The sequence below is a fragment of the Xenia sp. Carnegie-2017 genome, unplaced genomic scaffold (assembly GCF_021976095.1).
Source record: "Xenia sp. Carnegie-2017 unplaced genomic scaffold, XeniaSp_v1 HiC_scaffold_2, whole genome shotgun sequence".
Taxonomy (NCBI): Eukaryota; Metazoa; Cnidaria; class Anthozoa; order Malacalcyonacea; family Xeniidae; genus Xenia; species Xenia sp. Carnegie-2017.
Window position 1 is genome coordinate 206,337 of NW_025813482.1, and position 25,859 is coordinate 232,195.

A 25,859-nucleotide genomic window follows, 5' to 3' on the forward strand; every position below is an offset into this window, starting at 1 on the left:
AATGTAGATATGATCTTCGCACTTTGTTGGACAATTTAAGCAATTGTCTCATGAACCTGAAAAATTCAGGTGACACAACGACATTCTTTCATATGACATTCCTTTCACGAGAAAAACATGAGCCCAACAAAATTGACCTGCTCACCACTGTGTGACTTCATAGCTCAGTTGGTCAGAGCACTGCACCGGCACCGCAGAGGTCATGGGTTCGAATCCCATGGTTTATCAGATAAGAAATTGGGGAAATCACATGCCAAGTTATGATTCAAATTTTTCGCTTACCGTCAAGAAAAAATCTACATGCACAATGTAGTAACTGGGTTTCCCTTCACACTGCAAAAAGTGTTATAGAAGTCTAGTGTTTTTAATCTTTTAGTTCTTGCAAGATGCAATTTTTTTTAGCAGCTGTTTCGTAATTGCAGATATATTAACGTCATTATGATAGATTTGATTAGATCAGGTATTCTTTATTCTTGTCATGACCAGCTTTACTAGATGAATGAATGACGATGAAAGGTCTATAACAATGCAATTCGGAAGTTTCTCATTTTTGGTGTAATAAAAAATAATCCACGCTGAAACGGAAATGAGTCTATGCAACATCCAAGTATATATGACACCGAGACAACGCTGGCTATAGCATTTCAAGAAGGCAACCATTCAGTATTCAGGCACTCAAGAGCGCGTAAATCGACAAAATGATAAAGATAAATTTGTATTTATTGATGGTCCCCATGCTGCTGATATTGAACGTCTTTGCTGCGATTAAGAAGAACAAAACAAAGGTTGGGATATTAAAATGATTTTTTGTTTCATTTTATCCATGACTTTAAAATTTTTGATTTCGGTTTATGTGCAATGTACATTGAAAAAGTTGTTAATATAAATGGCGATAAAATTACTTTTCCATGCATTTATTAATTACCCTTAGTAGGCAATATAACTGTATATGCACATTTTTGAGCGGAAACAAACAAATTGACATTATGTTCATTCGTAGAACCAGAAGTTGTTAATTCAGACAGTTTGAATACAAATTTGATCTTATTTCATAATGAATAAACTCGGGCATTCTCAACAAGTTCTTCATTCACAATAAACTCCACTCTTCATATGAAACTTTTAGACGAATGTCACCAAATTTCAGATTTAAAAATAATTTTTCATTAATGCAATTTTAAAGAATGTTTTATGCAGTGCGGTGTTTGAAATTAAATGAAGATATGATCTTCGCACTTCGCTGGACAATTTAAGCAATTGTCTCAAGAACCTGAAAAATTCAGGTGACTCAACGGGATTCGAACCCATGACCTCTGCGGTGCCGGTGCAGTGCAATTATGCTAGCTATAAGTAGAAGTGCTTGTTAAAACGACTGAATAGCAATTACAATGGTAAAGTTGAACATTTTTCAAATTTATTTCTTTTCAAGCATTTAACTATTAAATGTAAGGGAATGTAGCTTAGCTTAGGTCAGTGAGAATAACACTAAGCTTAGGATCAATGAGAGTAGGTGAATGAGACCATAGACTTAGTCAATAGACTCTATACCTTTGAAAAACAGTTCATTTACATCTAATTTTAAATTTTTAACACAATAAAATATTATTTCACATTTTTGAAGGATCAATGCTCAGCAAGCTGTTGTGTTCCAGGTATACCAGGGGTTCCTGGCATCCCTGGAGCACCTGAAAGAGACGGACTAAAAGGTGACGTGGGATCTCAAGGAGAAAAGGGTGATCATGGTACTTCTGGCGTATCTCCGACAAATGAAATATTTTTTCATAACTGGAAGCAATGTGCATGAAGAAGGTCTGACGGTAAAGATTTTGGATTGATTCAGGTCAGTTTGACTTCACATTTTTCTCAATTTTTATGGCAATGAGTTTACGCTTTTAATGCTAATTTAAGACTTTTACTCGTCAACTTTATTGTATGCAATGAATTTTATGCTTAGAATTGCTCATTCAAGAAAAAGTTCGACAACACCTCACTTCATGTATTTTATGGAGGTAACTTGCGTATTCAACGATGCTCGGCATGTTGCAAACGTTGGTATTTTACATTCAACGGAGTAGAATGTAACAACCCTTACGCAATTGATGGGGTATTTTACATGAAATCTGGAAGCTCACAAGATATCGATTGACATCGTCATATTGAAGGGTATTGTAACAAAATACATAAAGGAAATGTACAAATTGGTTTCTGGGTTGGTAATTGTCCTGGTTTTGGTAATGCAGATGCGCATAGTGGATGGAATTCAGTTTTTCGCATTGTGATAAGAGAAGTGCCTCCGCCACAAGATTGATTTATTTAAGTTCATTATTAAAATTTTTGCCAAACAATAAATTAATTCAATTGTCTACTCTTATGTCATAGTTTTTTCTTTAAGATATTCAACATCCTAAAATTACATTTCGTATTGAGATCGATAATCAGAACATTGCCATAACAAAACAAGAAGAAGTCGTTATAAAAATTTCGAACTTGTTTCGAAATTTCAAAGGTAATGCAATCCCTAACTTTTCTGTTTCTTAAATGACGTTAAACTGTTTGTTGATAAAAATGATGGCTTGGTTGACATGATGTAAAAGTCATAGAACATTTTTTTTCACGGAAATGAGATCACTCATTGGTAACGCGAAATCGAGTCTACTTGCATGTATTAATTTGTAACTTAGCTCGCTAAGTTACAAATTAATAGAGAGATCATATGAGCATGCGTTAAAAAACATCTCCTTATTTAATTTTCTATAGCAATCGAAAAAACAACTGAAAATACAAATTCCGAATCGCTAAATAAACACATACTCGCGATTTTATTATATGCACAAAAATATAACCTATAATTCTATGGCGATTGCTGATTGCCTGCAATCTCGCACGACGACGTTGTCCATTTTAATCCAATAAATTTACGTAGTCCAATTTACGAAAGTGGTAGTGGTATGCCACTGAACTGAATGCTGAGCTAACCACAATACATGTGAAACACGAGTCTACTGCGAATATACTCATGCAGTCATGCAATAGATATCTTAGACATTTTTGTGAAGATAGTTGTACCTTATCAACAATTGACTACTTTATAGGTAGAGGTAGAGCGAGATGGCCGATCTCCCAATGACTGCAATAATAAAAAAATTTTCCACATCTGTCACTTATACCAGTTAATGCTCGATCTTGATGACAGAAGGACAACTACAAATCCACCACCAATCACTCAATTCTGGTTGTAGTATTAATTTGTCTGCGGTCCCATCTTATATTGAAATAAGTATGTGTAGCCATATACAGAGATCTTCGAGTTTTCTATGACAACACTAATTAAATTGAGTCGTAAAGGTCATGCTCCGTAACAACAACTTATAAATACTTACAGGTTGTACAGTGAGTCAGTGAATGCTTATATAACTCTAGAATTTAAGTTTGTGGGAATCATTGTAAGCACAATCTGGTGTCAGAGTTGTCTTGTTTAGAACTATTCAACAAAGAAATTATTGTTGTCTTACATGATATGCGGCGTGATGCAATTTGCCAAGATTTGCTATGATTTAAAATAGTTGAAGTCATGTAACTGTAGATTTGAGGCGTGAATAACGACAGAAACTAACATATGAATTTTATTTTTCTTCATCAATTTTCCACAATATATGAATTTTTGAGTTATTAAATTTGTAAAATCAAAATGTTTCTTCTGAACTCCCTGAAATTTCATCGGTGCTTTGGGTCCGGAGTCATGTCATTGAGACCTTTGACTGTAAATCAGTAAATGTTGCTTATAAACAACGCAATCAATTTCTTACAAGGCACAAAGGCCTGCTACAGACTTGAATTTCTTTGCTGAGTCATAATGGCTTATTTATGTTTCTTTTTTGTTATGCGTGCACCCAGGCACGCAATTTCACTTGGAAATTTGGAATTTAATAAGAATATATAAATTTGTCGGAACTGGAAGTTTACTGCAACATAGAGTGCGTGTTGTTTTGCGAAAATGATGTTCCTATGCTCGATCATTTGTGTCAATTCGTAGACAGTGAATGAGTATTAGATTATCAACGTAGTTCCGTCCACAGCAGTCGCTTCTCAAATCATATCATGAATAATAACTTTTATTGATGTATACCAATGTGCGTTTTGACTTATATCGCTTATTTTCACAACAATAAAGCTGAAAAAAAATATCAAAATGTAATGTAGGAGCATACATAAGCTTATTATGCACTAGGAATGCAGAAACTCTTCAGTTAGTATAGACATTCCATCTTAATTAATTCCGCAAATGGTAACACTAAATGACTGGACTAAGTTAAATAGATATTACATGATCCATAGCATAGAAAAAATGCTATTGGCTAGCTTAAGTCACTTGATAGAATATTATTAGCTAACAGAATAAACAAGCAATGGCTGATCAATTTTGTTGAATATTTGTTATCGAAGACGAATTAAAAATCAATGTTTGAAAACGCAGTTTTTTCATTTTTTGCTTATATAGGTCAACTGCCTAAACTTATAAATGTCTTCATTTGTCCATTCAGATGCAAATTCAGGTAAATATTACAATATATTCCCCCGCCGTTTCGTTTGTAAATTAAAAACACAAAATTTCTGTGTAGTCAATTTCGTGCGTATGTCATCTTAGAGATCATAACTCTCGACCGATGAAATCGCTCAAATTCTTATGGTTATTTTATAATTTTACGTAATAGATACTTAATTGTCTACTGCACGGAATGGAAATATCAATCAAAAAAATGGAAAATAGATAAAGACTTCAACATGACGCACTTCAAATTGGTACAGTAAGTTGAAACACAAGGTTGAAGAAACATATTTAGATATTGTGTCAAAGAAAAAATATGAAACTTATATGTCATTGCGTGGTTCCTAAAATTAAGTGAAAGCCTTGCTTCATTATCCATTCACGCATTAGGTACTCGCTCTGCGCCTGTGTTGCACTTTTGAGTTGAACTAAAAGTTAGCGAATTAATTTTAATCGAGCACAGCGCTCATTTTGACCAAAAGTATTTTTCATCATCTATTCAGGAATGTTGCTGTCGTAATGAATAATGACTTGACATCCGAAATTGGACACTGTACATTATGTCTTAACAAAAATATATAACGATTGTTTGTTTGAATTGCGCATCCTGTGGTAATTTTGCAAAGCAAAACACTGAGGTTGTGAGATGAGCATTGACGTAAAGTGACGCAAGCATGGCATTTTTGAAATAGCGACATAAACACCAGTTTCCTCATTGAACAATATAAAAAAGGCTTTTGCTCGGCTGGGTTTGTCTAAGAAAAATCGTCAATTGTCAAATCCTTGGTTGGGATTGTTTAGTTTTGGAATCAACATCTGCGAACAACTTGTCAAAAATTGTTTAAGAAAAAATGGGACATTCTTTGAAAGCGATAACTTTGTTTTTTTTCTACAATCGGTACTTATTGAAGTCTTCATGTGCAACATCGTAAAACGAAAAGCACCGGATGGAAAGCTTTACGTATTTTCAAAAAGAGTAGGATGTGTGTCCGTACAAAGTGCAAATCCTTGTAGATTGAACTGGAAGTTAAATCCATACACACGCCAAAGTTTATACACAGCAAAATGCTATCATTTTACGTGCAATCAATATCTATAACCGACTTGGTATTTCATCAAAGTGTACAAAGGCTGTAAGAGAAGCCTTATGTTCACAAGTGACACCAAAATGTTCTGAAAAAGACTACAGTCGAGATTATGGGGACGTCACAAGGCTGTGTAGCAATGTTTATTCTCGTTGTCCTTCGGTTGTAAAAAATAGTCTGAGGAGAAACAACTTTTGCAAGAATTTCAAAAGGGCAGACGTTCAAACGGTCAATGTGTCGCCAGCACTACACCAATTGCTGGTGCTTGTCAGCAGCCATTATACAAGGTATATGTGAATAGTTAATTATAAATACAAGTCTTAAATATTTTGATTAATATTTTTTACAAATAATACATATCAGCATTAAAAATCTATGAATCTAATTATAATCTGGTAAATTGTCATTTAAGGAGGCTCCCTGCAGTTGTTATGGAAGGACTGGTGACAATTTGCATGTGCATATTGTACCCATGTCGGGTGGATTTTTTTAAAAAAAAGCATGGTGGCGCTGACTTTATTGTAGATATTTTTCGTTACCCCTTCGTTAAATTTTGTTAAAAGTTCGTGCAGATGTTTATTACAAGAAAAATATAACATACGCAAAATAGAACAAAATCTACAAATAAGTTTTCATGTCCTCAAAAATTATTTATAGAATTTTTCTAATAATAAACATAATATTTCTTGAATAAATAACAATCGTCATGCAAAAAATCAGAAAAATTATCCGAACTGAAAAAAAGATACGGTCAATTCTTTAAAAACTAGACGATAAAAATGTAAAAGAAAATGAGACATGGTTGCTATAACAACGCAAACAGTAATCCTTTTCAGCATCTTTAGACGTTACTGCCATTCTGGAATAAGGCTACCTGAAAAACTCGAATCTCGTGAGAACTGTAAGGAGCCTTCTTAATCAGAGTTTGAAAAGCCGGATAATGCTTTCGAAGATTTGTTGTTAATTTTTTGTCTCTAAGAGAAAAGTGTAAACTCTGTTTATCTTTTTCCGAACCTTTGCTTTGCAAACGAGGAAAAAAAAGAAGTTGAAGTTTTTATTTGAGAGAACAAAAACCATTTTTGGTTTTGATTTTGATATTTCATATGCCCCCTTAATAGTGTTAAAATGACAAGATTCGTGGTTGTTAGCTGCTGGAGTGAATAAAGAATCTTCAGCTTTATTTTTACATTTAAGCATACTTATTGCATTCTCATCATCTTTTAGATCTCATAAGAATGGCTTTCAAAGCCTTTAGTTTGCCGATAAATTTGCAACAGACAGCGTATTTTCGATCGGTGCGTTTCTGCAAAAAATTGTTGTTTCACAGATTTGATTAATTAGCGTTCTCAAACCATGCAGTGAAACAAAATTTCACCCAAATTTGATAAGATGACTTTAGAAACTAGAAATTTTTCAGCGATAATGAATGCCTTTTATTTACTTTCAGATGACGGCAGAGTTCTTTGAAGATTATCAAAAAGCATCTGTTACGGTCCAAACATCTTTGAATACCATTTACAATGTGCGAGATAATAATGGAAAAAGAGTTTTTTCAGATACTTGTGCTTCACAAATTACACAAATTGATTGTGTGCCAATGTACTGTTCGGCAAATGAAACAGAGCTCTTGGTAAATTTAGATAAGAAAGATTGCAACAAGCTTGTCGACTCCTGGTAAGTTATCTCTGTGTATTCTTTGTTTGTTAAATAATAAATGCACATATAAAATTTTCTGCTCCTCATTCTTTTAAAAAAAGCAGCTTGTGGACATATTTTTAACATAAAATTACTCTCTGTATAAATGAAGGTTTTGGTTACAAAACTTTAAGTCAAGGACTCCTTCGTAAGGAAATATCATAAAGTAGTCTTATCGTTGTACGTTGATTGATTGATTGTTAAATCATTTCTCATAAAATTTTTCAGTTTTGACGAACCATCCAGAAGATTGTCGATTTCACCAAGTATTCGCATAGTTTTGAATACTTTAAAAAATCAGCTTCGCTTGAGCTGCAACAAGTATCCTGCATCTTCGTCCGATCTACGGCCTGAACCCCCAAGGATTGGTGAAAAGACACCAACTACAACTGGAAACACACCAAAACAACGTGAAAGCCTTCCAACAGCAAATAGAAACAGAAAAAAAGAGGGTAAAAACACACCAAAGGGAAGTGGAAACACTGTGTACGGAAGGAATGGAATTCTTTCCCTTTTCTTTTTTGCACTCTTGAATGAGATTTTGATGGCTTGAACTTTAGGTGTGACAAAGTATTTATTGACTTTAATTTAATGAACATGTACACTTTTTTGTACAAAATTGTGGCAATGCAATAAATTTAAATGTTTGTCTTTCAACTCATTATATTTTGGTAATTTTTCATGACTCATGCCCGTATTCTAAAAGTTCTCTCACACTCACACTCACTAAAAGCTCACTCAAACTCACACTCACTCTCACTAAAAGCTCACTCACACTCACTCTCACTAAAAGCTCACTCACACTCACTCTCACTAAAAGCTCACTCACACTCACTCTCACTAAAGCTCACTCACACTCACACTCACTAAAAGCTCACTCAAACTCACACTCACTCTCACTAAAAGCTCACTCACACTCACTCACACTAAAAGCTCTTTCACACTCACACTTACACTCACTCTCACTAAAAGCTCACTCAAACTAACACTCACTCTCACTAAAAGCTCATTCAAACATAATGGTTCAAAGCTTAGTAAATTATTTAAGGAACCCTTAAGAAACTGGCAAAGTGCGGCAACAAAATTTTACCAGCATGACAAATATTCCCTAATTCACCGTGACTCCAAGTTACGTTTGTCGCAGTTCCAACGTGTGATGAAAGGTAAAACTATTGGCATCGACGAACAAGCCGATCATCTTAGAAGTGCCCGCATTCAATACAATCGTGACGTTTTAGGCTGACAAAATCTTCTATTATACTGGCAGGCAGACAAAAAAATTATTAAAACTAAAATTATTAAAACTATTATACTGGCAGGCAGACAAAATCTTCCCTTACGAGGCCATCGTGACGACTCAAAGTATTTTCTATCTTCTAATCCTGGGAACTTTCAAGCCTTTTTGAATTTTAGAGTAGACGCGGGTGACGCGAAACTAGAAAAACATTTTGAAAATGCAAGTAAGAATGCAACTTATCGTTCGAAGACAATTCAAAACAAGCTGATAAAGATCTGCGGGGAACAAATCAAAGAAAAGATTGTTTCTGACATCAATTCTAGTCAATGCCCAATTTACTCAGTCCTTGGTGATGAGGCAACAGACTGCAGCAGTATCGAGCAGATGCCAATTGTTGTAAGGTATGTTGACTCAAAGCAAGAAATTAATGAACGATTTATTAAATTTGTTGAGTGTGAAGGAATGACTGGCGAAGCGCTAGCGAAGAATATCGAAGATACTTTAAACGAAGTTGAGCTACTACTTTCCAACTGTCGTGGTCAGTGCTATGATGGTGCCAGTACAATGTCAAGCAAATCAAAGGGAGTTGCTGGTCGTATTTTAAAGAAAAATCCAAAAGCTTTGTATATCCATTGCGCTAGTCATCGATTGAACCTTGTTGTTGCTAAAGCATGTGGTGAGCAAACTGTCAAAAACATGTTGGGGCATGCTCAAAAGATCTTCAGTTTCTTCAGCCCATCCCCCCTACGAATGCAGTGCTTGAGGCAGAATATGGAAAAGTCTGGGTTACGTCGTAAAAAACTAGGAGCTCCATCCACAACGCGTTGGGTTGAACGGATACGTACACTTGATGGATTTGTGGAAGCATTTGTACCTGTTTGTCAAAGTTTAGAGTACATGAAGCTCAATATGAATAATGATTTTGATAATTCAAGTAGGGACGCAGAGGGATATCTTCGTTCCATAAAATCTTTCGAATTTATTGTTAATCTTGTGATTACATCAAATGTTCTGCATCACACAATGTCGTTGACTGTCCAACTGCAGCAAAGGATGATCGATATCGCTGAATCAATTAAACATATAAGTCTTTTGAAGTCACAATTAAAAATTTTACGCAGCTCAGCTGATACAATTCATGACCAATACTACGAAGAAGCAGTGGATTTAGCAAACAGAGTAAACGTTGATGAAAAAATTCCTCGACTTTGCAATGTTCAGACAACTCGTGAAAACTATCCTGCACATACAGCACGTGAATACTACCGCATGAAACTAACCATCCCTCTTCTTGATCACTTGATTGAACAGATGGAATTTCGGTTTTCTTCAGAGGTGTGCGATATTTATCGTGGATTCTATATTATACCTAGTATTTTTCTCAATTGCAAGGACGTTAATTGGAAGGAAGAGTTTATGAAGTTTGCTGTTGCATATAAAGAGGATATGCCACACTTTCGGAAAATACATGCTGAATTAGGATTGTGGGAAACAAATTGGAAAGGGGGCTTTGAGAAAGTTAAGTACGATTCAATTGCCGACACGCTTCGAACTTGTAACAAACTTGCGTTTCCAAATATATTTACAGCACTTAAGATACTCGCTGTTGTGCCAGTCACTACATGTGAGTGTGAAAGATCCGTTTCTGCCCTTCGTCGAATGAAAACTTGGTTACGTAGCACAATGATCAACGAAAGGTTAAATGGATTAGCCCAAATGCATATTAATGATGATATTAAGTGTGATGTCGAAGAAGTGATTAATACCTTTGCTAGACAAAACCCAACGAGGATGCAATTTCTTGATATCCTGGAGGATAAAGAAACAGATGCTTGACGATGAGCTCCATGAGAAATTCTTAATGCTGATAAACAACCTACATTTTCTTTGAGAGTTATCTTGTTTTCAGCCGTTATTGAGAGGACGAAGACCACGTTTAAACATCGATTTTCTTAAACATTTCACCTTTGCTGTGGTTGGAAGAAGACGATCTTTCAACATTGCTTTTATAATTGTTGTCATCTTTGCTGCCGTTAGAAGAAGACCATCTTTGAACATTGCTTTTATTAAACTTTTCATCTTTTTTACCGTTGGAAGAAGACCACCTTTGAACATTGCTTTTATCAATGCTGTTATCTTACAAAAGACGGCTCATGTTATTTTTTCGATAAAATTTACGCTTAAGATTTTTCTGTCACCTTTCCCAAATCGCTGGAAAATGCTTCTCGGATAGTGAAAATTCAAAAATTTTCTGGGGGAGCATGCCCCCAGACCCCCCTAGCGGTGCCTCACGCCTTCGGCGCTCGCAATGCATCGGTCAGCTAAGGAGCTGGATCCGCGCCTGAAGCAAGTTATTATACGGTAAAACGTTTTTAAATCACTTAAAGCTTCTTCGTAAATGTTCAAGATTCATTTATCTGCAGTTATCGAATGTGTATAACAGCATATATTTACTTGAAATTAAGATATTTTTAAACAACAACATTTGAAAACCAATTAAATTAATGTCTCATAATGCAAAACTCTCATTTTGAGCTTCCATTGCTGGCAAGACAGATGTAATTCACAAAGTCACAAACATTTCATTTGGTAATTCCATTTGTGTTGCGAAATCTATTTTAATATAATGTAATGTACATCATGGATCATGGTGCAATGTTAAAGACTAACTGTAATGTCTAATTCTTTCAACACCACAAAGAGAAAAAAGTCGGTTGCTGATTATCGAAAATTAAAGAGAGCTAGACAAGAAGAATTTGCAAAACTTGGGGAGTTTTTCTTGATTACTATGAACCTATACAATATGACCCACCATGCATTTTGTCACAAACAACAGAGGAGTTAGAATTAAAACTCAGGGAAACGCCGAGCATCAGTGAAGTCCTTAAACAAGTGCATGCGCAAGAAAAACCTGATTTGATAGATGTAAACGATCAAGATGAGCAAATTTTCAAATCAATCAAAGGCAATGATTCTGTTGGTGAATGCCCTAAATTTGACAGCTTTGTCAATTCAAATGTACTTAACGAAGGTGAAGGCATCTCAGAATCTGCTGAAAATGAATTGAATCGAAATATTTCTATTGATACGAAAGAAAACACATTTGTTGGTCTTAATCTTAGCATTAGTGAAAAAAGGCGTTTACTTAAAATGAATTCATGCCAACCATCCCAGTTTGTTTTGAAACAAAGGAGGTTAGTACAAGGAGATCGCACTCTTTATTGCTCCCAGCAGGTTTTGTTCCACGATGATGGAACAAAACAAATCCTACTCTCTAGGTGAAGACAGCTTGTTTTGCATACCATGCATTCTGTTTACAGATGTTACGTCTAGGGGAGAAAATATTCGGTCAAATCAAGAAAAAGCTTTTTGCAAACATTGGTTTCTCCAAATGGAAAAAGCAATATATTAGAATTCTGGATCATGAAAAATGCAATTCTTATCTAAACGCAAAAGTTGTAGAAGCTCTTTTCCTTCAAGAAAACTCAATATCGTATCAGTTTCATCACCAGTGGAAAATCGAGTCTGAAAGACGTAAAAAGGAAGTTGTTTTTCACAAAACAGTTTCGAAACGTGTGATATATGTTATTGTGTTTCTTGGAAGAAGAGGGCTTTCCTTTAGGGGTCACTGTGAATCACTAACAAATTTCTATCTTAATACAGGAAACATTTTGGAAACGCTTATATTATTGACAGAGTACGATCAACCAATCAATGAGCATCTTGAGAAAGTTCGTGATCACCAAGCGAAGTAATCGACAAAGAATGGTAGTAAAACTGATGGAAAAGGAATCAAAGGACGTGGCTCATGGCTAACGTTTTTGAGCAACGATATTCAAAATAAGTTAATCAATATCATTGGTAAAAAATATCTTCTGCAATTTTACAAAAATACGCAAATACAAAAAATTTTTGGAATTGCTGGATCTTTAAGTCGATATCTACATAGCGTAAATGCTGAGTTTGGAAAAGCAATGGATATGGTTGATAGCTCAATTTCTAGAATTCAAATCATACGTGACAAACCAGAAAAAATCATTGATATTTCCGATTCTTTTGCGTTAGATGTTGAATGGAGGTCTACACGACCACGTCGTCGACGACTAATGGGCGGAGAACAAGCCAGAGATGATTTGGCAGATTCACCAGAAGCACAATGGAGGCGAGACACATTTTATAAAGTGCTAGATTCCATTTAATCTTCAATAAAGAATCGTTTTCAAAAGAATCGACCACAAATGAAATCTTTGCTTTATTCGCACCTAATTAATTTGACGAGCTCTCGAGCAAGTACAAGACATCTCACGATCTTCAATCTGCAGTGAAAGCCTTTTGTGATGTGTATAATTAGATTCCCAAAGATGCCCTACTGAACTGTTAAGCTTTGCAGAAACATTTAAAAAAATTTCACTGTTCTCAGTTTACAACTCAAAGTGACCATGATCATAATAGGCAGAACTTTGAAAATATTAATTTTGGTGATGGTGATGATGATGATGAAAATTATTCTGATACTGAGATAAGTAAGCATTCAAACAATGCGTCAATTACCGAGAAGGCTAAAACTCCGTCATTTTTAGATGCCTTGAACCTTCTTTGTTTTCCAAAGTACCATTTAGTGGACGCATACCCAACATTATGCAAAGTTTATTCAATTGCAGTGTCCATACCCATTAGCTCAGCAACTGCTGAACGTTCTTTTTCTTCCCTGAAGAGAGAAAAAACGAGGATTCGATCTTCAATGGTACTGGAACGCCTGGAATCAGTGCTTTCAGTGGAAGTTGAAAAGGAAACTCTCCTCTCTATCGACAAAGATAGAATAATAACTTTACTTGGGAAAGCCTCCCCGACACTTGCAAAGGCATTAGTATAAGTATATTTTTGTATGAAAAACAAGTAACGTAACAGACATATAATGGCTTGATGATACTTGGTTTTTAAGTTACTTTCTTTTTTATGAAGATTCCTGTTTGTGTTTTATAAAATAACTAAAATACTTGAAAATACCTATAAGAACAGGTGAAAGGGGCGTAAAATTTGTTTTGGCCACCACAGTAAAAACTATGCCACCACGCCACTGGTGCAAATATTCATTCATAGTGCAAATATATTCATGTTAAGTTAACAAAGTTCATGCTAAGTTGGCTAAGTTCAAAAATTCATACTAATTGCAATAATTCATGCTAATTGGAATTCATAGTCTACAAGAAATACATCTGAAAAATCGTACGGTGAAACTAAACGTTGTATAACCTAAAGCACAGTATAGACACAAACAACAGTCTCACTCCATTGTGCAACTTGGTGCTGTATATTTAATTAGATTACTGGTTGCAGATAGCCACTTCAGCGCTCCTATTGGCCAAAAAAAAGCAATTGACTGGCTGCCACTATGCTAATGACATGCTTAATAAGACATGCGCTACCCAAAAAATTTCAATAGAGTGGAACTGCTGTTTTTTCTGTACTGTGTCTAAAGACAAAATATTATAGAAAGGAGTAATTTCTCAAATACTAAACGTTTTTTAAGAAGGGCCATTTATTGAAAAGTGATCTTCTTACTTGTCAATGATCCAGTGATATGCTTCGACCTTAAAAACAGCACATGTTTTTCATTGTCAAAGCGAGGTGGACCTCCACTTAGTCACGGCACCGCATATGAATGTATAAATCCCTGGCCATTTAACTGAAGGGTTTTTGTGAGTTAGATCATTAATCTTGATGATATAACCATGTTATTATTTAATATATAATTCCTTCTATAGTTGATAGTGGACAAAATGCTATGTCCAGCCAATAATGTAAAAATATATAGTAAAAAACAAATTTCGAAGAAACAAAGCTTCTTAAGATTAAAAAATATGAGTCAGAACAAGACGAGAAGTAAACTGAGAATTTTTGACTTAAGTATGCTCAGGATGACTTATATAGTCGAAAAGTCACAGTTCACTGTCTTGTTTCTTCAGAACTTTTTTTTTGCTATATGTTGACAGTAGAGTCTAAATGTCTTATAAGAGGTGATAACGACATCAAGACAAAAATTTTATAACGGTCATTTAGTATTTATAAACAAACACAAGGAAATGAGAGATATAGTCAATAGTATATTAAGAGTAATGACACAAATATTTGAATTTCGTACATTGCTGAAATTTTGTAAAAAAAAGTGTACATTAAATTATGGCTATTAAATTTTTTTCATTTCACCTCTAGGTCAAGCTATCAAAAGCTCTTTCAAAAGTGCAACGAAACAATGGACATGATTCCCTTGCTTCCGTACTCCCTGTTTCACTTCCACTTTCAGTCGAACTACTCGATAGGGGGGCTGGCTGCAAGTCAGAGGAAGTTGCAGGATATTTGTTGCAAGACGATTGAAGTTGTTTTTTCACGTTATTCAAAACTCTTCGCATGCTAGATGATTGCGACAATTTTCTGAATGTTTTATCAAAACTAAAAACATTTCATGAAACAAAATTTAATGAATTTAAAAATAGGCGTGCAGAAAATTTATGGGCATGGAAGAGATATTTGATGCTTAGAATTTATAAACTACAAATATACAATACATTGACATTAATTATTAAACTTACCAGGTGTGAACTAACTCATTGCAGTCATTCTTGTCAAATTTTACTAAAAGCTCCGTTTCATTAGCAGAACAGTAAATTTGCACACATTGAATTTCTGTCATTTGTGAAGCATAAAAATCTGAAAAAATCCTTCTTCCATCACTATATCGGGCATTACGAATAGTTGTTAAAGCTGTTTGGACTTTTACGGGTGCCTTTTGGTAGTCTTCAAAGAACTCCGGTGTCATCTGAAATAAAAATCAAAAAAATATTTGTGTGACAAATTTCCAGTTTTTAAAGTAAACTTATCAACTTTAAAAGTGCTATCGTGTCAGTTTATCAATCGATGCAATAGCTTGTGGCAAAGTTGATTGATAAATGCTAAAGCATTTCCATTGCCCATATGTATAAATGACTGATTCTTAGCCAACTAGAAACCTGCAGGGTGCATGAAAAACCAAACAAAATTAATCCCTCGTCCAAAACATATATCTAAATCTTATAGAACAAGGATATGAATAATATTTTGCATTAAGGATTGATTCGTGTAATGTAGAGCAAAAGATTCTTATATAAAAAAACATCTAGTATTTGTGGAATCACAGACATTTACATCTAATTAGTACGCTTTCTCTGCCTTTCTTGTTTTATATGTTTTTGTGCTCAAATTGATTATCTGATTTGAGTATTTGATGACTTGTGTATGGCCATACGGGACTTAAGTGTATTTCAAAAATTATTGCTTCTTTTTCATTTGAGAGTCAAAAAATCTAACGATCATATGGATATAAATAGTGTGTTTTAAATGCTCAAGTGTCCAGAAGAACAAAATGCTTTCTTTGCAATGTATATTGGCAAGTGTTTAAAGTATCACTTTCGCAAAAATTGTTATTTGCTATATTTAATTCAAGTGTTATTTCTAACAGATCATGGAAAAAAGGTTTTAAGTTTGTCAAATCGTTCTATATATTTATATCTGTTTAAATGTGCTCCTCTTTATAGACCTTGTCCGTCGTTCGAAAAGTCTGGAACGATATTTTTTTGTAACGCCATGCAACGAATTCCTCAATACAAGATATATTAATACCCGACGTCACATTATGATGTCATACTCATGTGAGTGGATGGTTGCTGAAGCAGGTGAGCTAGGCTGAGTGCCTTGGAGTTCAGATTCATCGTTATACCTGCTCTTTACGAACCTAACCACCACAAGTCTGCACCTGATCACATCAATTAATCGGCGGAAAAGGCAAAAAAATAATGTTGTTTACTCTGCAAACGTACTTCGCTAATGATATACACCTCACTGTATCCTATTATTTAATACTGCATGCTAACTTCAGAGGGGTTTTGTGCCCAATTCTGCCCACCGTTCCTTGGCTATTAACCTTGGTTATTGCATGACCTGATTATAGTAACTACTATGGATGACGTCAGAATTGGCCTGACCAAGCCAGGTTCATCAAAAAGCAACTTTCAACCGCCATACGTCAGACATTTCACCTAGTTTGTAATTTAGCAAATAAAATTTTTGGTGATAGGGCACAGTAACAAAGCAAAATGCTTTGTTTGCAATATTTTTTATCAATCAAAACGCTTTGTTTGCAATACTGTGCAAAATATCTAATTGAATATTAAGGCTACGTGTCTTAATGTAAAATGCAATGATGTTTCATAAATATATGTGTTGGAAAATTTGCATTTCGAGCATTTTCATTGCGGATACATGAAGTTCAACACACAGTCATATAAATTCGTACATGATATGTTAGTTTTTCTACACAGCAAACAGCAAATATCTTCCTATATTAACTTGTGCAATCATACCGTTTGAATCAATATTTTCATTAATCATAAGACGGCATATTATAATTTATTCACATAAGAAAAGACACACATGAACAATGGCGCACTTTATTTGCCTTTAAAATGTTCCTTACCATGGCAAATATTTGTAGAACTTTTGATTTTACTATGACCGTCAATCAACATTGCGCAGTGTATGCATGAGTGCAATTAGAACAGAAGGTCGAAACTTGTAGCTAGATAAAGCATGGTTATATCGCGAATATAATCGTCGAATGATCAATCATCGAAAAAACAGTTTAGGCTCAGTGATTAAATGGAAACATGTTTGGACGATGGTGATTGTCGAATCGATCGTTGTGATAGAAAATAGTTTTCCGTTATTTTTACTGGAAACCAGAAGTCGGATGATTTGCTGTTCAAATCTCACTAAAAATTATTTATACAATGAATTTATACTATAATAAAACCGAAATAAGCATTGTATCACTAATTCTTCAAACAAATAGGTATTGTAGCTGGGACATCCTTCAATGATTTATGACCAACGTTTATGCGAAGCTCAAATACCCGCTGAAAATATTTTGTTGAAGCTTTTAGATCATACAGATTTTTTAAGAAATATAACCATCTAGGTAGCTCTAGGAGACGTGTGTATGCTATAGGATTAATATGTATTTGTTGTGTCTTACGCAACAATTGATAAAAGGAGTAATCGCTTGCAATGATTTCGTGCAATGAACACTCATTTTTATTGGAATTTTCATAGCGGATGCATGAATATCGACATTTGGCTCAAATATATACAACTCAATATCTAGCTGAATCATACAATTGTGTAGCTAGTAGAGTACAACTTCAACTAATTCTGCCATAGTGAGACACGTCAAAAACAGCGGGTATTTTCAATGCAGTTTTCATGGGTGAAGCTTAAGAATACGAAATTTCATACAACAAATGTAAAAATAGGCAAGCTATGCGTACACGTGGTAGCCTATCAAGTAAATAGGGCTAAATGAAGTAAGTAATATTTACATAATTCAAATAAAATTGTATATTTGATATCATTTATATTAAACTCGTTAAAGATTTAAAAATTGATTTTAGTCATAGGACTATCGCCAGACAGCAGATTCCATTATATATATATGAGTTCTAACTTCGCCAGCCAGACTGCATTTCAATAATAACTTGACTTTCAGATTCTACTTTTTTTATAAAGGTTTGTGAAAAGTAAGAATTTCGTTTGTATAATCGATGAATCGAGCTCATGTTTAGTTCCACTTGACTGAATAAATAACAACAGGCATTGTAATACAAGTCAACTTTTCAATCGTAATGTTTTTAGTTAATGTTTCTCAAAATAACAACATTTTTACAGGATTATGTTACCGACGATTCTTTGCTTATTGTATATAACTTCTGCTTGATCTTTACACGCAAACAGACGCTTCACATTTCACATATAGCTTATATATTACATACGTACTATGATATGTATGTGTGCTTGGATTCATTGTTATATTGACCTTACGCCCAGAACCAGTTCACCCTAAACTTTCGATCAGAAAGCAAAGAAATGAGCAAGCTAAACAACTTAACGACGAAATTCCGTTAAATTATCTTTAAGACACAAAGTTTAGGTCTTCCTCACCAAAAATTAGCTCTGAGTCAATCGACAGAACGAAATTCATTCATCAATAATCAATTATGTATTTAAAGACGCACCTTGTACGTTAGCTGCGGACAAGTACCACCAACAGCTGCAGTATTGGCGACACATTGACCGTTTGAGCGTCTGCCCTTTTTCAAATTCCTGCAAAAATTGTTTTTCTTTAAACTATACATAGAGATAGGGGCAAATTTAGCACCATGAGGTCGTTTTAGCTTTTCAAATTGCTAGCCATATTAGGTAACATTGAGAGCTAAAACGGATAACAGGGCCGTTTTGGCACCGTGAAGGTTATTTTTGCTCTACAATTGTTGCGAAAATAGAAAGATAGAGGCCATTTTAACACCATGAGATCGTTTTAGGTTTCATATTGCTTGCCATATTGACTAACAATGAGGGTTAAAACAGACAGGAGGGGGCGATTTGGCTCCAAGACAGTTGTTTTTGCTCAACAATTAGTGCCAAATTGGTTCGAGAGCAACTTGTTGACTGCATCGAATCGGGTGACTCAATTGCAATATGGCGGCCAACTATTTTACGCTGCACGCGTGTTTCGATTGCTGTTTTCACGGTGATAACGTCCGTAGATGTTTATATTATTTCAAGGAAAATCATATTCCATTGTAATTCAAAGTAAAGAGTTTTTGAAGACTACCGTTCTCTTTGTTTGTTTTGGTTTTGAAAGTGAATCAATTGCAGAAGGAGTGTACTGCAGATAAAACGAAATATGTCAGGAAAAGTTACTCGCATATGTTGATTGCAGGAATCCTAAACAGAACTAAACAATCCCAACCAAGCCAAAATCCTTTTTCTTGTCTACTATGGAAGCTGATATTTGAAAGAATGTCATGTTTACGTCAGTTTACGTCATACTTCAGCGCTTACAAAACAACGGCTTCAGCGCTTGCATACATCCTTGTCATAAAAGCGCTTCAGCGCTTGCAAAAACAAGGCTTCTTTTATTTTGTCTAAAATTCCTTTATTTTATCTAAATATCTACAATATATTTAAAATGTTCCTTTTTGCACTTGCAAGTTTTGTCTTGACTAAGCATGTTTTTTAAGTTCCCGTACCGACTGTAAGTACTTCATAATTTAGACTTCCTTAGAAATGTCCTTTTCTTTATCTTGACTTCAAATATACACGCACTTACGTATATCTTAGTGAAAAGTATGCCGAAATATGTTTGTTATAAAGAAATTTGTCGTCCATTTTAAATGTTTTAGTAATTCCAAGGAAAGAGAATAAGATAACTCTCGATTCCAGTTGATATTTTTTGACTGCAACAGTGAAAACTTAGTGTATGCTCAGCAAAACTGCATGTGATTCTACATTTAAATAAAAATGAACTGCTTGTCCTAATTATAAAGATGATTAATTTGCTTTTATTGATAATCTGTTCGCGACTATAATACAAGTCGTAAACATTTGTATAATCATATTAGAATCATATCAATTTCGTCTTTTTTATAATTTGTAATGTACTGGTTTGTGGAAAAAACATGAGCGATTTTCCATTTTCCAGCAGCAACAATTGTTTTGCCAAATATTATGCTGTGGAGAGTATGAACGCTTGTGTATGTAAACTTGTGTATGTAAATATGAACAGAGGAGTCTAAACATTGTGTATTTCGGCATACTTTTCACTAAGATATATGTAAGTGTGTGTATATTTGAAGTCAAGATAAAGAAAAGAACATTTCTAAGGAAGTCTAAATTATGAAGTACTTACAGTCGGTACGGGAACTTAAAACACATACTTAGTCAAGACAAAACTTGCAAGTGCAAAAAGGAACATTTTAAATATATTGTAGATATTTAGATAAAATAAAGGAATTTTAGACAAAATAAAAGAAGCCTTGTTTTTGCAAGCGCTGAAGCGCTTGTATGACAAGGATGTATGCAAGCGCTGAAGCCGTTGTTTTGTAAGCGCTGAAGTATGACGTAAAGTGAGGTAAACATGACATTCTTTCAAATATCAGTTTCCATAGAACGTAGACAAGAAAAAGGATTTTGGCTTGGTTGGGATTGTTTAGTTCTGTTTAGGATTCCTGCAATCAACATACGCGAGTAACTTTTCTGAATTGTTTAAGAAAAAATGGCACATTCTTTTAAAGTAATAATTTTGTTTTTTCTTTTACTGTCGCTGCTTATTGATGTCTTCTTGTGCAACATCGTAAAACGAAAAGCTCCAGATGGAAAGCTTTACGTATTTTCAAAAAGAGAAGGATGTGTGTCCATACAAAGTGCAAGTCCTTGTAGATTGAACTGGAAATTAAATCCATACATCGCCAAATTTTATCCACAGGAAAATGCTATCATTTCAAATAGAGTAAATCTCTATGCTCAACTTGGCATTTCACTTAAATGTACAAATGCTGTAAAAGAAGCTTTATGCTCACAAGTGACACCAAAATGTTCTGAGAAGGACTACAGTCGAGATTATGGTGACGTCACCAGGCTTTGTAACAACATTTACTCTCGTTGTCCTTCCACTGTCGTAAATAGTTTAAAGAAAAACAACTTTTGCAGGAATTTGAAAAAGGGCAGACGCTCAAACGGTCAATGTGTCGCCAATACTGCAGCTGTTGGTGGTGCTTGTCCGCAGCCAACGTACAAGGTGCGTCTTCAAATACGTTACTGTTTATTGATGAATGAGCTAGGTTATTATATTTTGATTAATTTGTATCGAATATCGAATATCGCATTTGTTTTCATGACAATTTTTAATTCCGTTCTGTCGATTGACTCGTAGCGAATTTTTGGTGAGGGAAACCTAAACGATGTGTCTTAAATTTAATTTAACGGCATGTAGTGCAGTGATTGTGTCATCTACGTAGCGGAACCAAAAAGGTAGTGCATGCTTGTAAGTCGTGAGCGCCCGTTCCTCTATAGATTGCATTACAATTTCAGCAACTACAACGTTTAAAACGCACTAAAACACGTACAAGACATAAACAGGACGATAACTTTTAGAAAAATTTTACAACATAAATATTTATCAAACATCATTGCATTTTACATTACCACACGTAGCCTTAATATTTAATTAGATATTTTGCACAATATTGCAAACAAAGCATTTTGATTGATAAAATATAATGCAAACAAAGCATTTTGATTTGTTACAGTGCCCCTATCACCAAAAATTTTATTTGCTATATTATAAACTAGGTGAAATATCTGATGTATGGCGGTTAAAAGTTGCTTTTTAATGACATGGTATGGGTCAAGCCAAATTCTGTCTTCATTCATAGTTGTTAATATAATGAGGTCATGCAATAACCATAGTTATTAGCCAAGGAACGGTGTGCAGAGTTGTGCACGAGACCCCCCTGCAGTTAGCATGCAATATTAAATAGTAAGATACAGTGAGGTGCATATCATTAGCGAAGTACGTTTGCAGAGTAAACAGCATTATTTTTTTGCATTTTGTTCTTCTGGACACTTGAGCATTAAAAATACACTATTTATATCCATATAATCGTTAGATTTTTTGACTCTCGAATGAAAAAGCTGCAATAATTTTTAAAATACAATTAAGTCCCGTATGGCCATGCACAGGTCATCAAATACTCAAATCAGATAAGAAATTTGAGCACAAAAACATATAAAACAAGAAAGGCAGAGAAAGTATACTAATTAGATGTAAACGCCTGTGATTCCACAAATACTAGATGTTCTTTTATATAAGAATCTTGTGCTCTACATTACACGAATCAATCCCCAATGCAAAATATTATTCATATCCTTGTTCTGTAAGATTTAGATATAGGGTTTAGACGAGGGATTAATTTTGTATCACAATCAGAAATAAACAAGTGTAAATTTACGATACTAATATTCTAATACAACGCCACATGCCAAACCTTGTCGTCAGTACAATTGCATATCTTGCACGCTGACAACTTTGGCGAATTTTCCTATCTGTTTAGTTTTTTATGCATCCTGTAGGTCTCTAGTTAGCAAAGAATCAGTCATTAATATAGGCAATGGAATTGTTTTAGCATTTATTAATCAACTTTGTCACAAGCTATTGCATTGATTGATAAACTGACACAATAGCACTTTTAAAGTTGATAAGTTGACTTTAAAAACTGGAAATTTATTACACATAAATATTTTTTCGATTTTATTTCAGATGACACCGGAGTTCTTTGAATACTACCAAACGACATCCGTAAAAGTCCAAGCTATTCGTAATGCCCGATACAGTGATGGAAGAAAGATTTTTTCAGATATTTGTGCTTCACAAATGACAGAAATTGAATGTGTGCCAATTTACTGTTCTGCGAATGAAACGGAGCTTTTAGTAAAATTTGACAAGGATGACTGCATTAAGTTAGTTCACACCTGGTAAGTTTAATAATTTATGTCAATGTATTGTTTATTTGTAGTTTATAAATTATAAGCATCAACTATCTCTTTCATGCTCATAAATTTTCTGCACCCCTATTTTAAAATTCATTAATCTTTGTTTCATGAAATGTTTTTTAGTTTTGATGAACCATTCAGAAAATTGTCGCAATCATCTAACATTCTAAGAGTTTTGAATACTTTGAAAAATCAGCTTCAATGGTCTTGTAGCATATATCCTGCAACTTCCTCTGAATTGCAGCCCGCTCCTCCATCGATTAGTTCGAATGAAAGCGGAAGTGGAAACACAGAGTACGGAAGCAAGGGAATCATTTCCATCATCTTCGTTGCACTCTTAAAAGAGCTTTTAAAAGCTTGAGCAATCGCTGAAGTTTCACTGTAGGATTTTTCAGATGTATTTCTTGTAGATTATGAATTTCAATTAGCATGAATTATTACAATTAGCATGAATTTTTGAACTTGTAGAAGTGGTGCACATATTGTTGGAAATGCGATTGCTTTAATCTCTACTACCTCACCTCCACTCTTGTTTGCAATGCTCACCTTGAACACTTCGCAGCTTTCTCGTTTACTCTTGCTTTGGCCAAAGGTATTTAATTTGTAAGGAAGTGTCTTCTTACCAATTGAATTAACCTTAACCGGCCTTGAAGTAACCTTCGAATGTAAGAACTTTGGCTTCCAGTGTCAAAGAAAATTCGTGCTGGAACCGATTTTGATCCATTTGATACGAGAGCTCTGGCCATCTGCAAAAGAACACTTCCCATGACAGTTCGTGTGACAGCTGTTGTGGTTGGAGAGTTTACACCTTCTGATACTTTCTGTGGACTGGTGTTATCAATTGCTTTCTCATTTTGGACACCCTGACTGTTGGTAGCAGGATTGCTGCAAATAGATTGGTGATGCCTCCCGGAACAATGTCGACATTTTCTTGTGACGATACACTTGCTTGCTTGGTGTCCCTTTTTCACACTAATAAAGCAACGGTTGGAGTCCCTTAGAATTTTAAGTCGGGCATCCTTCCCTTTACCTCTTCACAAGATGCTGAATAATGGGATCCTTGGCAGTATACGCATTTAACCTTGAAGCTACAGGCACCGTCTTTATCATATTTTGTCACTACAAATGTTCCAGCTGTCGATGGCTTGTTGGGCTTATCTTTGTTCTTAGGTTTTTCAATCGAACGCGATGACTCGCTCATTTCACGTGCCTCAACTTCAAACTTTATGGTTTTGAGCAACTCGTCAATTTTCCAAACATCACCAGTAGCTTTTCGTGCTACCTGCAATCTTACTTCACTCGGTAGTTTGGACATTATAATTGGTATTAGCAGACTGCCGTACTGGTTTGCAGATACCCCAAGCGAATCAAGTCCTCGCACTTGAACACTTATTTGATCGAAAATATATCTCAATTGCCCAGTACGATTTTCAGAACATGCAGATATTTGTAGGATTTGATCCATATGTGCGGCAATGACCTGTTGGGTTCGACCAAATCTATCTTGCAGAATCGCAATTGCTGCGTCATAATTTGCGAATTTTAAGGTAAGTCCCTTTATCGAACGTGCTGCACTACCCTCAAGTAATGAGAATAGGTAATTGAATTTGTTTACCTTAGACATACTCTCGTTGCTGTGAATCGTAGCATTGTATAAGTCCCAAAAGGCGTTCCATTCTGTTATCTTTCCACTGAATTCTGGCAATTGAAGTTTGGCAAGCTTTGGCGTCATTATCGCTGGTGTTGTTCTGATAGGGGCATTCAAAATCGTAGAATTCGTATTAATCACTTCATTCTTAATCGTATCAATAGCATTCGTGTTCGTATAAACCGTATTCGTGTTCGTATTAACCGCATTCGTGTTCGTATTAACCGCAATCATGTTCGTATTAACCGCATTCGTGTTCGTATTAAGCGCATTCGTGTTCGTGTTATTCTCATCGTTGCTTATCGTTGTGTTACTCGTGCTTGCTGTTTCTACCACTAAAGGAATCTGTTCGACTTGTGGAGTAGGACTTTGCCTTTTTTTTTATAGTTTCTTGACAAATCTCTGGTTTTCTTGCTGCTTCGATTTTACGTCTAGTGCTTAGAATTCTATCCGAGACGGCGGCTGCTTCTTCAATTCCGTGTTCAATATCGGTTACATCGCATATCCCAATGATTTCGTCGCTTATTTCGTCTAAGATCTTCATCTTACTCTCGAGTTGTTCAGCGAGACATTACATCGTTCGATGTCTACTTCAGTGGCATCCAGAAGCTCGAGTGCTTCTTTTACAAGCCTTGTACACACGCCACGATAACCGCCTCGTTTGGCGCGAAGTCGTTCAATATTATCCTTCGACATTTCTCTGGTTTTCGAATGAAGCTGTTCTAGGAAACCGTAGTATACCTACTTACCGGCCCCACGTTGGGTGCCATTTAATGATCGTTCGAAATATATACTCACAAATCTTTTTTGACCGAATAAAAAAGATGTCTTCGCCTACGATATGTATATTTTACTGACGTATGATTGGCATGTTTTTCTTTTCTATTGTACATTTATAATTATTAGTCTGATCTTTCTTACAATAACAATGAATCCAAGCACACATACATATCATAGTACGTATGTAATATATAAGCTATATGTAAAATGTGAAGCGTCTGTTTGGGTCTGTTTGCGTGAAATTTAGGATTCTTGAGCTTCTCTTATGAAAACTGCATTGGAATTACCCACTGTTTTTGACGTGTCTGACTATGGCAGAATTAAAGGAAGTCATACTCTACTAGTTATATAATTGTATGATTCAGCTAGATATTGAGTTGTATATAACTGAGCCAGATGTCGATATTCATGCATCCGCTATGAAAATTCCAATACAAAATGAATGTT

General features: G+C 34.9%; 4 protein-coding genes and 1 long non-coding RNA gene across 5 annotated transcripts; 4 read left to right on the plus strand and 1 right to left on the minus strand.

Moving 5' to 3' along the window:
- Positions 1-647: 647 nt before the first annotated feature.
- On the plus strand, positions 648-4,750 carry LOC124440214. The gene is made up of 5 exons (XR_006946612.1): positions 648-785; positions 1,622-1,840; positions 1,955-2,506; positions 4,499-4,553; positions 4,713-4,750. It is a non-coding gene; the product is annotated as an uncharacterized LOC124440214 (long non-coding RNA).
- Positions 4,751-5,751: 1,001 nt separating this feature from the next.
- On the plus strand, positions 5,752-7,992 carry LOC124440302. The gene is made up of 3 exons (XM_046990659.1): positions 5,752-5,918; positions 7,079-7,305; positions 7,555-7,992. The coding sequence occupies exons 2-3, from the start codon at positions 7,079-7,081 to the stop codon at positions 7,877-7,879; spliced, it is 552 nt and encodes a 183-aa protein (XP_046846615.1). The 5' UTR covers positions 5,752-5,918; the 3' UTR covers positions 7,880-7,992.
- Positions 7,993-8,482: 490 nt separating this feature from the next.
- Positions 8,483-10,399, plus strand: LOC124440390 (52 kDa repressor of the inhibitor of the protein kinase-like). The gene is made up of 2 exons (XM_046990783.1): positions 8,483-8,489; positions 8,646-10,399. The coding sequence occupies exons 1-2, from the start codon at positions 8,483-8,485 to the stop codon at positions 10,397-10,399; spliced, it is 1,761 nt and encodes a 586-aa protein (XP_046846739.1).
- A 10,294-nt stretch (positions 10,400-20,693) lies between these two features.
- LOC124439920 lies at positions 20,694-23,451 on the plus strand. The gene is made up of 3 exons (XM_046990215.1): positions 20,694-21,230; positions 22,752-22,966; positions 23,108-23,451. Exons 1-3 carry the CDS (start codon positions 20,709-20,711, stop codon positions 23,343-23,345), a joined length of 975 nt encoding a protein of 324 aa, XP_046846171.1. The 5' UTR covers positions 20,694-20,708; the 3' UTR covers positions 23,346-23,451.
- Positions 23,452-23,981: 530 nt separating this feature from the next.
- Positions 23,982-24,866, minus strand: LOC124440391. Its single transcript, XM_046990784.1, has one exon. It carries the CDS (start codon positions 24,864-24,866, stop codon positions 23,982-23,984), a length of 885 nt encoding a protein of 294 aa, XP_046846740.1.
- Between the last annotated feature and the right edge of the window lie 993 nt (positions 24,867-25,859).

Excerpts from the sequence above, each read along its gene's own strand:
- LOC124440391 (XM_046990784.1), bottom strand. The coding sequence starts at position 24,866 with ATGATTGCGGTTAATACGAACACGAATGCGGTTAATACGAACACGAAT.
- LOC124439920 (XM_046990215.1), top strand. The coding sequence starts at position 20,709 with ATGGCACATTCTTTTAAAGTAATAATTTTGTTTTTTCTTTTACTGTCG. Across the intron at positions 21,231-22,751 it reads GTCCGCAGCCAACGTACAAG|ATGACACCGGAGTTCTTTGA; the intron begins GTGCGTCTTCAA and ends ATTTTATTTCAG. Across the intron at positions 22,967-23,107 it reads ATTAAGTTAGTTCACACCTG|TTTTGATGAACCATTCAGAA; the intron begins GTAAGTTTAATA and ends AATGTTTTTTAG.
- LOC124440302 (XM_046990659.1), top strand. The coding sequence starts at position 7,079 with ATGACGGCAGAGTTCTTTGAAGATTATCAAAAAGCATCTGTTACGGTC. Across the intron at positions 7,306-7,554 it reads AACAAGCTTGTCGACTCCTG|TTTTGACGAACCATCCAGAA; the intron begins GTAAGTTATCTC and ends AAAATTTTTCAG.